Below are 12,739 nucleotides of genomic sequence, written 5' to 3' on the forward strand. Positions count from 1 at the left end.
GATACTTGTTGTGTTCGACAAGTGAAAGGAGACTCAGAAAATGATTTCAGATTCAGTGGTCTCCTGTGTTAGTCTCCTGTTAGTTCGATCCATTCCTGTCTACTATGTCGCTCTTTAAATACGTCCCGAATATAGTGATAAACTTTCAAAATGACTTGAGAAATGACGATCTGATAAAACTGTATTGTCCAATTTTAGTGGACAAGGGGCATGCTGAACTCTCCTTCCCTGCTCTCTGTGGAAGTTTACTGGTCACTCCAGAACAGGCTTTGTCATGCCGCTCTCCTCCTGAAACACCTACAAAAGAGCGTCCCCCCGCCTGGCGTAATGAATGAAGAGGCCCTCCCACTGTTTCCCTGGGTATTGTCTCCATGTTGTTACACCGAGTTTGTATTGCTCGCTAAGCCTGTGATGGATGTCGGATTACCCCTTGGCCTGTGTCTTCCTGACAAAGAAGGCATCAGCCTGCACTGCAACAGAGGACACACACAAACACACACACAGGCAAACATGCAGACACACACAACCCAAACATACACCCACCATCACCCTGAAGATCCCGCATACAATGATCTACGAATCTCTGTCGTGACCCAGACACCCCGAACTCATCCACACATATGGCACTGACAGGATATTCATGTGTTCTATAGACAACTGTCATGTTTTACTGCATTTTAATATACTTTGGCATGAAGATATATTGTATCAATTATATTTGTTAAGCATTTAGGAAATTATTAAATCTTTCTTTTCAAATGTTGTTCTTAGTTTGGGAACAACAAAACGCAAAACGTCCTGTGAATGGAGATGTACAATCTCCATTCACAGGATCTTTTGAAATGTGGACTGTACAAGTCCACATTTAAAAAGAGAAGATAAATAGGTAAGAATTTTAACAAAAATGGCTTTGTTTATAAAAATATGCCATTGCCTAAAGCAGGTACATTCTTATAAACAGAGACACAATTAAGTTAAATAAAATGATGAATCGCCATGATGAATGCAACCACAAAACCAAAGGAAGTGTCTGTAAATGCAGGAGGGAAAATGTAATGAAAAGTGAATGTTTAAATCAACCGGTTGATAGGATCTTTTAAGTGTATTGAAACCTGTTGAACCCACCACCAAACCTTTTTTTAAGTATTAGAAGTCCTTTCAGAGCAGAGTTTAAGCAAACAGAAAATAAATTATAAAACTTAAGAGCTACTCAGATGTATTTTATGATGTTGAGTTTTCATGATGAGATAAGATGCATTTTCACCTTCAAAGAAACACAAACTGTTGTCCACCTTTATTATGACTGGAAATGTGTCTATGTACCTTCCTTTTGGGGCCAGATTACACCTTCTGAAAATATTCCCAAAACAAAAAGTTGGTTTTCGTCATATTTCTAGTCTATGGAGTCCCACAAGGTTCTATACTGGGTCCTCTCCCTTTCTATATTTAGATGCTCTTTAATGGTCACAAAACACAACCTCTTTTTTTACTGTTATACTGATGACATTCCCATCTACCTGGAGAAATATTTAGATCCTTTACTTCAGTAAAAGTAATATACAACAATTTTAAAATAACCTGTTACAGTAATAGCTATAACTATACCACTATATTAACGGATGAAGGATTTTAGTCATTGGATGTCTGAATCTTTAGTTTTCAGAGAAACAAGGGAGAAACACGTTGCATCTTAAAACTGCTTTAAAAAGCTGACTGCAATGATGAACTCCCATAATCCCAAACTGCTTCCCCATGTCACCTAACTAGTTGGTATTTGTGTTAAATCCTCTTTTTTTAAATCCTCCATTGACGCTATTTATTTATTTATTTTTGCTTTCTCTTTTCTCGTTTTTTTTCTCTTTTGTTCTGTAAAGCACACTATAAATAAAGTGAAGCTATCATGCTGAAGAAAAAACTGACAGAAGGGGGCCAGTGGAGCCTCACTTTGGTAAGGTAAGCGAACTTAAAAAAAACCCAGCTCTGTAATAAAGCTGGGGCTCCTTCCAGGCCCTCTTTCTCCACCATCCCTCCACAGCCCTAATCAACCTCACAGCCTCCGTAAGACAACCCCCTCCCTACCCCAGCCCTACATGACAATAGCACCAGCAGTTACCCAGGAAACAGGTCTTTCATTAGCTGTGTGATAAAAAAGATGTATACCCGTCTCCTCTCCATCCACTTTTTCCACATCTTGTTTTTTTCTGAAAGATCCTGCAGATAAGCTTCATCTCTCAAGGGCTCACAAACATTACTTTCTTTTCTAAGACTTCCTCCTTAGGAATACCAGTCAAGTCGTGGGGCAACGGAAACAGACAGGTCCAGACTACTGAGAAATGATATTTTCATCAGTTTCAGACCTCCCAGTGCCAGTGTCTTTGAATTATCTGTCTGGACTTTAACACAATATGCTATTCTCTCTCTCCTTCACTCTGTGACTCACATGCTAACAAGAACTATATTAACATGCACATAGACATTCCACTTAAAGACCAAATGGGGAAATATTCAAAATTTGATATGGGTCATGGATTATTTGGGATTATTCCATATTTCTTCTTTATGTAGCTTAATCTGAAAAAGAAATGCCGATATTATTCTGTTTTACATGTTTACATCACATTCACAATATACTGTACAGTATATCTCAATCATGGTTTTTATTTGAGTTTGCAACACCTCTTGCCTGTTTAGGGTCAGCTCTGTATGTTGGATACAAAACAAACTGGCCAACAGTTTGCAAACCTTGGGTTGAGAAGCACGTTTAAAGAAAGAAAAATGAGAAACAAACTTACTTTAGCAAACATTAGCAAAACCACGGGTATCAACGGGTTTATGAATATGCTCTAATAACACACAGCCTATCTTCTCTAGAAGGGGGTTGAAGGAGTGATAAAGTAGGCTGTGTTTGCATGGTCATAGGAGCACAGTTGTAAAACTTAAACATTTGTTATTCATATCCTATTTTAATTCCTATTAGGAACTATGACAAGGGGAAATACTACAGTAACTGTAGTGTAATGTAATATAATGTAGTTTTGTGAAGTGTAATTGAAGAATGCATGGCTGCATTTATAAGTAAATATTAGTGGAATATTCATTGTCATTTGCCATGTAAAGCCATGTGAACACCTAACTGAGGAATTGTGAACATTTTCATCTATTTACTTACCACACATACCAGATTATTTATGACAAACGCCTTATACGTCCTAGTTAAAACAAACGCTTCAAATAAAAGTTGTTATATCAATCCATTTTAGGGAAAAAACTGTGCATTTGTGGCATAGAAAATCAAACAAATTACGAAATAGGGATACAAGAGGGCAAACTATTAGTATCTTCTTGCCTCTTTTAGGCTGAACCTGACCATCTTCCCTAGTGTGGGCGTTTAGCACTTTCAGTTTGCAACGTTTCTGGGTTGGAACAAGCGCTAAGGGTTAGCATTTCACCAGGAGGCTCTTCTTACCTGCAGCCATCAGCGAGGCCAGGGAATAATACCTGCATCGGGTTACCTTGGGCCTCTCATCTAACCAGCCTGCCACATTATAATGATGAGCCCTGCAGTCCAGCTGGAGCGCTAGGCCCAGCAGGTAATAGCTGTCCAGGGGGGAGGAAGGGGAAACGTCAGCTCTCCTTTCCAGGAAAAAAGCGCTTGGGCTTGGGCATGAACATGCAGGATCCTGCTCTTCCAGCAGCGTGTTGGGTGTCCATCATAAAGAGGTGTAGCGTTACAGCACTTTATTCTCAGTCGTCATTGCCTCATCAAAGAGAGACACGCTTAGTGACAGTCAGAGAGCCTGTCTGTTCATGACCTCCGGGGGGGACGCAGGCTTCTTATATTCTGTGTATTTGCATTTGATTACTGGCCGCTATTCGTTTGACTCTCTGAACGCGAGCCACCTTGCTAATCTTCAGCGGGGTCAGAGAGAGATGGTGTGGTCTACAGCGGGGCAGACAGGCGGTGATATATGGGGCCGTGGGACACTTGTCCCCGTTAGACCCCACACCAACCCAAAGAAGGACCACAGATCTAAGTGAACAAGAGTCTGACTGAGCACAGACAAAGACCTGAAAGAGAAACCCAGCCACCCCCTGCTACTATTACCCATCCACTGTCTGATCACAGCAAGGGCCCGAAAGAGATGAGCAGGAAAAGACCAGCGTAAATCTCACGTACAGGCACACTAAAGCAAAGGGAGGCTGGAGGGGGAGGATAAAAGCAGAAGAAAACAAGTCTACAACCATACAAGCAGCTCACAATGATAAAGTCAACATGCTGATGTACAGTGGGTAAAATGTTCACTGTTACATCAGTAAACATGGCTAAGACAGGGGATTGTCATTAGTTCTGCAGGTATACGATCATACACCAAAGTATTGCAAACATTTTATGTTTACCTGATGATGTCATTAGATTCAATTGAACTTGTGGGGAACATGAATGTTCATGCAAAATTCATACCAAATCTAATGATGGAGAAAAATGAAATAACATCCTCTGGGATCGCTACAAAAGTTTGACCAATCTATCACGTTAAAAAATAGACATTTCCCTAAACAGATAAACAAGTAAAGTCAAAGAATCTTGAACGTTATTTGACTTTATCATCTGGGACACATGAATATCTCAACTACATTTCATAGCAATCCATCCAACAGTTGTTGGGATTTTTTCAATAAAATACAAAGCATTTAGATCTTATTATGATCAATTGATCCTCTGGGGAACAAGCATGTATGTGAATATAAAATCACCAAAGTCGTTACCGTCTAGTCTCTGGGGATCAAGAACGTTTTTACAACATTTCGTGGTCCTTGTAGTTAGATATTTTATAATATTTTACTCCATTCACAAATATCAACTTCATAATTAGCATTATAAGAAAAGTCAGATGATAATCAAAGTCAGAAGGATTGAACCTCTGGGGAACATAAATATAAAAAATAAACGTTTACTTATCCATCAAGTAGATATTTTATTGAAAAAAGTATGTTAGAGCAAGTCAGACATTATCTGAAGTCAGTATTTATTTATTTGATTGAATATATGATAAAGTTACTCAGTAAGATGTATCCTCCAGGGAACAGGAATGTCTAAAACATTTCATGGAAAATTATCCAATAGTTGAGAAAAAAAAAAAAAAAATCTTTCTCTGTAAACCATTCAGTAGATGTTGAGATGTTTCAGTGAATACATTAAAAGTGGATGGTGGTGCTACATGAAAGCTCATAGGATCCCCTAAATCAGTAAGGTTCATCCTCTGGGGATCACAAATGTTTTTTTTAAATCTCTTGGTAATCCATGTGATTGTTGATGATAAATTATAGTCTGACCCAGAGGAAAACCAAGTCAAATGATTAATAATAAATCAAACATATAATTTAAACAACAAGATGCAGTAAAACATGTTTTTATTGTCAAGGAAAATAAAATAAAAACAGGAAAGAAAAGATCACATACAGTGTGTCTATCTTTACAGAACCAATCATGGTATAATATAATATGCCATTATAACGCTTTAACGTGTTATTTGATCAAGAAGAGCTGACAAACCATTGTTTCATGACAAAGAGTTCTTTGCGTATTCACACCTCATAATACACAAGCTAGTGAAACTGGTGTCTGGAAAGTAAACTGCATGTAAAATATAACAAGTATCGCTGTACATTGATTGCACTTTCACACATTTTAGAGGAAAACAGGAGCAATGAGTCTATCATTAAAGTTAAGACTATGTGTATTCATGTGGAGTGGTTTGGTTATCCAACAACCTATCAGAAGTTATGTTTTAGAAAAAAAGGGAAATTCCTCTAAAAAACACTGCCACCCTGTCGAGTCCCAAGTGTTGTTCTTGGCACATAGAAGGTCAGCTATTCATTTACAAGGCTCTTTGGCCTTTCTAAGATGAGCTTTTTAAGGTCCTAATAGAATTTTGCCTCAAGCTGTTTAGGCTTTTACACCTTGAAGCTCAGACGTTCTTCCTCAACTGCTTAACATCTACTCTGCTAAGAATCACTACTTAAAACTTCTAAAAGGAGTCTGATATGAAGGAGTCCTCTTGAAAAAAAAAAAAATGTAACCTGCATAATAGTTATTAATCTAGTAAAACTGCTCCTAGTTAATTCTGAAAAATGCATACAGAGAATAGTTAGTACCAAAAACCCCACACAAAAAAACAACATACAGTAAATCACTCCTATATCAAACATCATTTGGCAAATATTATTTATCATCATAGTGCTGCTGTCACAGTATTTACATAATAAAAACTAGTTCTTAGAAACTTTTGTCAATCATATCTCCGGCTTTTACTTGCTGGTACCAGTTTAAATTGTGGATCAGTTGTTTTCTGAACAGTATTTAGGCCAAACATAACATGAATAAACACTTTTTATGACGTAAACAGAGACCGTGATGCCTCAATCTTAAAGGCCGCATTTAAAAACTCTGACATTTGGAGGCAAAATCAGTGAAATGGAATCTATGGCGTGTTGCAAAGTGAATCAATCCAGATCTTTTGCATCAACTTAAAACACCGATTTGCTTCATTAACCATTAGCATAACTTTCTGAGCCTTGAAGGGATGGAGAGTTCAAAATGGAGAAAGCTTTGTAGCTTGGTGTGTCACCAATCTACTGTCAGACTAAATACTGTTAAAAGACAGGGGGCCATAGTACTAATACAGCTAATTTAAAGCGCAATAAAGTCAAACTTGCTTACCATGGATGTATTATACGAACTGGATACCAGATTCCAAGATGGCGCTAAGTTAATCGAAAACATATTGCTTGAAGAGCTCATAGGTGTTCTGACTCCCAACCAAGCAATAACGCGGTCAGTGGCCCTACCAAGCCCCCAGGAAGAGCGCTAAGCTTTAAAGCACATTTTTGTTGTGGCTAAACATTGAATTACAACTTCCATGTTAGACACGTTATGTCATGTGCCCCAAAAATACGTTTCCCATTGATTTACATAGGGAGGAATGCGTGTAATTTTTTAATAGTAAAACTACTTCTTAGTAGCGGCTTGGAGGCGGGGTTTATGGAAACGCAACATGGCATGCTCTACAGTCCCCATGAATGCAGACGGTCAACAGAAGGTTCAGGTGATTTTGGACTTGAAAGTTAGGCCCTTTTTGTTCCAGTACATTGAGGCAAGAGGTCAGGGCAGATGGACTGGGTCAAACCAATTCAATATTTTCCAGGTGGACTTCTGTTTTTTTCACGTTTCACATACTTCACTTACTTACGTGACCCAAGCCACCATTTGTACTATATATTTAACCATATATAAACCCTAACCCTAAACGTAACCAAGTCGTAACTGAACCCATCTTATATCGAGTATGTGACGTAATGTTGAGGTTTATCGGACTATCCTGCATGTTGAATTACGAGACTAAAGGAGTACCAAGTTCTTAAGAAAAATGTATACCGATGGGACCTGACTCATTAGTGCTTTTCCGTTAAATTCACAATGTCACACTCATTCAAATCACTTACTCTAGTTACATTTTACAAGAACTAAGCCTATAGAATTCGTTTTTCTATTTGTAGAGAAACAAAGTGATTGATTATTATTACCTTGTTTGGAATTCAAGCTTTCCTGTCAGTTTGTTTGTTGTAGTAGGTATACAGTTGGCCACTGGAGGCACTGCATCCAGCTGTCTTAATCCACATCCATCATGCTAACTAACTACATCACCAGGGTTCGTGAAGATGGATTATATTTCTGTTTAATTTTGTGGTGTGACCAGGCCCTATTTCTGGATTTCTTTTTGTCATTTCATACATTTAGTTTGAGTTATTTTTCTGTGTGATGATGTTTCTGCTGCTGTACATCGTGGCATTTTTGTTCATTAGGCATTGGGAATTCACTTCCTGCATGAATCAGCAACAAAAGGTCATTCTAAAAATACTTTAAACATCTTGAAAAAGCCAATAAGCGTTGCTTTAGTGTAATAAAAAAAGAGTCTGTTATTCCTCATGTATGAGTTTTCATTTTCCAACTATTCCTCAAAGGAGGGTGTCAATCCGGGTGTTGGGGTCCCCGCCTAAAGAGTCTCCAAGATCAAACAGCTGGTCCAGGTTAACGGAGGAGCTACACAGGAAGTCATTGCTGCTGTGTTCCTCCTCTTCTGGCCACGGGGTCTCTAGGAAGGCGGTGGCGAGGAAGGTCTCCTCATCAAAGTCTGACACCTCATTATTCCTTTGGGTCTCCACCAACACGTGGATGTCCGCGGTCCCTGGGGGGGCTTCGATCGGAGAGATATGGGTCCCCCGCACCGTCAGGTCTTCATCCGTCATGATGGGGCTCAGAGGTTCTCCTCCATCCAAACTGAGCTCCCCATTGAGAGCCGAGTCCAGCAGGGCGTCCCAGTCAAAGTCTCCCTTCAGAGGTCCGATCTCCTTCTGTTCCTCGACGGAAAGCAGCGGCGAACTTGAGCGCCTGGGAGCTTTGGTGCCGCCATTTCTTGATCCTAGTTTCCTCTTGTGGCCACTTCTTCCCCTCACCACCGGCCAGGACCCCAGCATGGTCCCTTCAGCCATATGGGGGTCCCAGTTCTGGTCGGCACCGGTTGCCTCTTCGAACTCCTGGAGAAGCTGCTGAGACTCGGGGTTGATGCACAAGCCACTCTGACTCCCCGCAGGGATGCAGGGGCCTCTGGTTTGTGGGTGGATGTTGATTCGGAGACGGTTTTGCAAGGCTGGGTTGATCTGGACAGGGGGCATTCGCCTCTTCTTGTAGGCGCCGCTCAGGAGACGCTCAGCGTACTGAGGGTCGATCTTCCAGAAGCCGCCCTTCCCGGGTTCATCCTTCTGACGCGGCACCTTGATGAAGCACTTGTTGAGCGATAGGTTGTGTCTGATGGAGTTCTGAAAATACAGATGAATGTTTCAACTTACACTCGTACAATGGTTTCATCAAACAGCATCCTGAAGGAACGACATGTTTTTTTAGGAAAACCCAGAAATTCGCATAGCATAACCACATAACTTATTAGAGGCATCTAACCAAAAATCCCATTGAGTTCCAGGTGAGAAAATAGAAATAAAAAAAAGCTAAATTATTAGGATTTAAAATATATATATATTTGGTAAATATGCATATTATATTCTGTATTATAGTATAATACTAATACCACTCTCTTGTCTCTAATGTTAATATAGCGAGTACAGCAAGTGGGCTTAGCATGGTAACAATCTCAACATCTAACTGAACATCAGCCTGTAGTGGGGCAGGAAGTACACATGGCAGAGCACCACACACACCACCCCCCCCCCCCCCCCCCCCCCCAGCGTCTTCTTCACTGAAGTCTAAAAAGAGCAGCGACCCAATGACCTTTGTTAAATATTATCTGCCCCATGTACTGCCTTACAATAACAGAAAGCTCAGGCGCTGAAACACAGGAGTACAGCTAACCGCTTCACCAATCATTCATTTAAATTAAACTTTTTCCTGAAAAATTCCTAAACTTTAGAGGAAGAATCTCCTCCACCTCCACCATCACTTGTTTTTGATCAAGCAGAAAATACAGCTATAGCAAAAGCGTCAATATAAATAGGATTTTAGTGTTTACTTTGGTTTTGTACAGCTGGGGGGGGTATTTAGATTAATAACCACATGCGAAGTCACTAATACTTCAGTGTGGCAACAGGCCAAGGACTCGTTGTGTTAAAAATGTTCTTCTACTGTTCTTTAAATAGCAATATTTCGTGTTCCCAGCTGTCATTTGAAACTTAATTTCAAACAATGGAAACTGTGTTAGAACAATAAACTCCATGTCTCCATAGTTTGGTGTGAGAAATTTGAAATAAAAAAATGACATAGCAAGTTTTGTAATAAGTAAAGTTAAATTAAATGCCCAAAAGTAGCAATACCACAGTGTAGAAATACTCTCGAAGCAAAAGCCCTGCATTGTAATATAAGTAATAGTAGAAAAGTATGCAAACCAAATAAACGAAGAGGATGAGAAGAAAAAGCACTGATGCAGGATGGCCCATCAGAAGCGTGTATTACTGTAAATAGTGATGTAATGTGCTTAACACTTAAGTATTGCAGCTGGTAAATGTGGAATACTGCTGGGTAGGTTAAGTTATTATGTTAATTAATCATCATTTATATTAAATAAATATAATCTGGATCCGTAAAGAAACTTAAGCTGTCAAATAAATGTAGAAAAATCAAAAATTAAAATATGTTCCTTTAAATAGCCTAGATAGAGAACGAAATACTGTGTGTGTGTGTGTGTGTGTGTGTGTGTGTGTGTGTGTGTGTGTGTGTGTGTGTGTGTGTGTGTGTGTGTGTGTGTGTGTGTGTGTGTGTACGTGTGTGTATGTAGCCTATGTGCATGTGTGTGCATGTGTGTGTGTTTTCAAATACCTGCCAGGTGGGGTCCGCGTGTCTGTAGTAGCAGAAGTTGTCGGTGATCCACTGGTAGATGCAGGACAGGGTGATCTTGCTCTTCTTGCTGGCCTGCATCGCCATGCAGATGAGCGTCGCGTACGAGTACGGCGGCTTGATGCGCGTGTTCGTCTTGTAGTCCACCTCGTCTGGGCAGTGCCCGTGCGCCACGATGCCCGGCAGGGACTGCATCCTGCTGTAGGCTGCCGCTGTGGGCTTCCCGGGGGTCAGCGGCATGCCGATGGAGGAGGCGGGGTCCCCGGCCACAGGGGAGGCCGGTGCGTCGGAGCCCAGCCGCTGGTGTCCGAACAGCTGCTGCTGCAGGTGGAGCGCCTGCTGGGGCACGTTGGCACCGAGGATGGAGAACTCCTGCAGCCATTGCAGGCTGGTCAGGCTGTCGTCCAGGTTCACGGAGCTGCAGATGCTGCTGTTGGTGTCCCGCTCCTCCGCCTGAGCAGCCGCGGTCACCACCTCCTCCTCCAGCCCCACGGAGCCTTCGGGCCACGGGTCGGCGCAGCTCAGAGTCAGCATGGCTCTTTCTTTCTTTCTCTCTCTCTCTTTCTCTCTCTCTCCGTTACCCTCCTTCCCCTGCCACCGCCTGACAGGACACAAAATATACACCCGACTTTAACAAAGTGCGAACAGGCAGGACAATGATGAGCCTTATTTGAAAACAGAGCCTCTGTGTGCGCGTTTCTGCATAAAGTCAACGTCTTTTCAACAACCATTTAAATCCACTGGCTAGTCTGTCACCTGGATGTCTGAGTGATGACGCTTTAGAAACTAAACTTTGAAAACAATGGTGACAAAAACACTGGCCTCTTACTTTATGTCTCAAAGTCTCCATGAAAAACTCTGGTGCGCACTTGACGCTCAGCGCAGAAAAGAGTCATTACCAACTCCAATGATCAGCTTTAAACCTGACCCAATGTATTAAATAAACGTTTAATTATAACCTTTTTTTAAAACACCGACTGTTATATACATTGAGATGTAAAGACATGCTCACATGTTGGAGGTTTTACGCGTAAAATCCGCACATTAAGGGCATGGTTTGCTCCACATAAAACTACTAAAATGCTGATTATTCTAGTGTCAATATTTCAATGCAAATTAAATAATAAGCATGCCATATATAGTTTATGATCAACAAACTAGTCATACCTAAACGTGCGTATTAACAGGATATCCAAGGCCTTTTGGGAAAGTTTACAGGTATATTATATTCTGGGGATGGATCAAATTTAAACTCACCTTTTTCTGCTGTTATGTTGAGGAGAGGTCTTTTTAAATCCAGCACGTATAGAGCCTCAGCCTGCTTCACCTGGGGTCAGAATTGTGTGAGAATTAGGGAACGTTGGATTCCTGTGCACGGTGTTTGGCGCGGTGCTGGCCGCTTCTCCTCTAACGGGCAGGATCCTCCGGTGGGGGCCGTTTAATACCTGGGGCTGCAGGAGGTTTGTCCAGCAACCATAGAAACGGTGCACCCCCCACTTGTAAACAGCTTCCCGTTCCTCCATTGGCCTCCTGGTTTCTATAGTGTTGAACATTTTTAATCACTCTCAAGTCAACTGAGGCTGCAGGGTTTCAAGCTGAGGCTCGCGGACCCAAGGAGGGACCTGAGTGAACTGTATGTGCAGGAAGAATTTTCCAGATCGTTGACTGCAGTAAAACTATAGGCTACTTATACCACACTGAACATTGTCCTGCATTTAAAACATTATATTAAAAGTAAGATATGTTTCAGCCAAATGTAATCAAAATACTAGAATTAAAGTATTCATTGTGCAGTAAAATCATGCAGGAATGTAAGAGAAGGCCGCTTTCAGTCTCTTAAATGAGGAGATGTTCAGCTTTTTTTTGTTTTATATCATAAAGTGAAGATCTTTTGTTTTTTGGACTGACAAAACAAGGCATTTAAAGACATTACCTTAAATGTTGAGAAACAAGCATGGACATTTTATACACCAAACCATTCATCTAGAAAAATAATCGGCATATAAATGATACAACAAATCAAAGACTCATAAAGTGGAAGCAGATTTGTGTATTGGTTTCTTTCTTTTATTCATACGTTTACTGCACAACATGTAATTGTACTGCATTACATGTACTCCTACTGAAGAACATGTACTTTGACTGCACAGCTTTTAATGCAACATATACATTTACTGCACAATATGTACATTCATTGCACAGTTTTCACTGCACAATGTGAACTTTCTCTGCCCAATATGTTCTTTTACTGCTTGATATGCCTGTTTTACTATACAACACTTATTACTGCAAGACATGCAGGTTAACAATGTGTAATTGTTGCACAAATGTACTGTT

At 40.6% G+C, this 12,739-nt stretch overlaps 1 protein-coding gene across 1 annotated transcript; it reads right to left on the reverse strand.

Annotated features, from left to right (window-relative positions):
• Window positions 1-5,395: 5,395 nt before the first annotated feature.
• Window positions 5,396-10,951, reverse strand: foxj1a (forkhead box J1a). Its single transcript, XM_034143673.1, has 2 exons — window positions 10,385-10,951; window positions 5,396-8,877 (listed from the first exon to the last, which is right to left on the reverse strand). Exons 1-2 carry the CDS (start codon window positions 10,934-10,936, stop codon window positions 8,017-8,019), a joined length of 1,413 nt encoding a protein of 470 aa, XP_033999564.1. The 5' UTR covers window positions 10,937-10,951; the 3' UTR covers window positions 5,396-8,016.
• Between the last annotated feature and the right edge of the window lie 1,788 nt (window positions 10,952-12,739).

Source organism: Trematomus bernacchii, unplaced genomic scaffold (genome assembly GCF_902827165.1).
Source record: "Trematomus bernacchii unplaced genomic scaffold, fTreBer1.1, whole genome shotgun sequence".
NCBI classification, from domain to species: domain Eukaryota; kingdom Metazoa; phylum Chordata; class Actinopteri; order Perciformes; family Nototheniidae; genus Trematomus; species Trematomus bernacchii.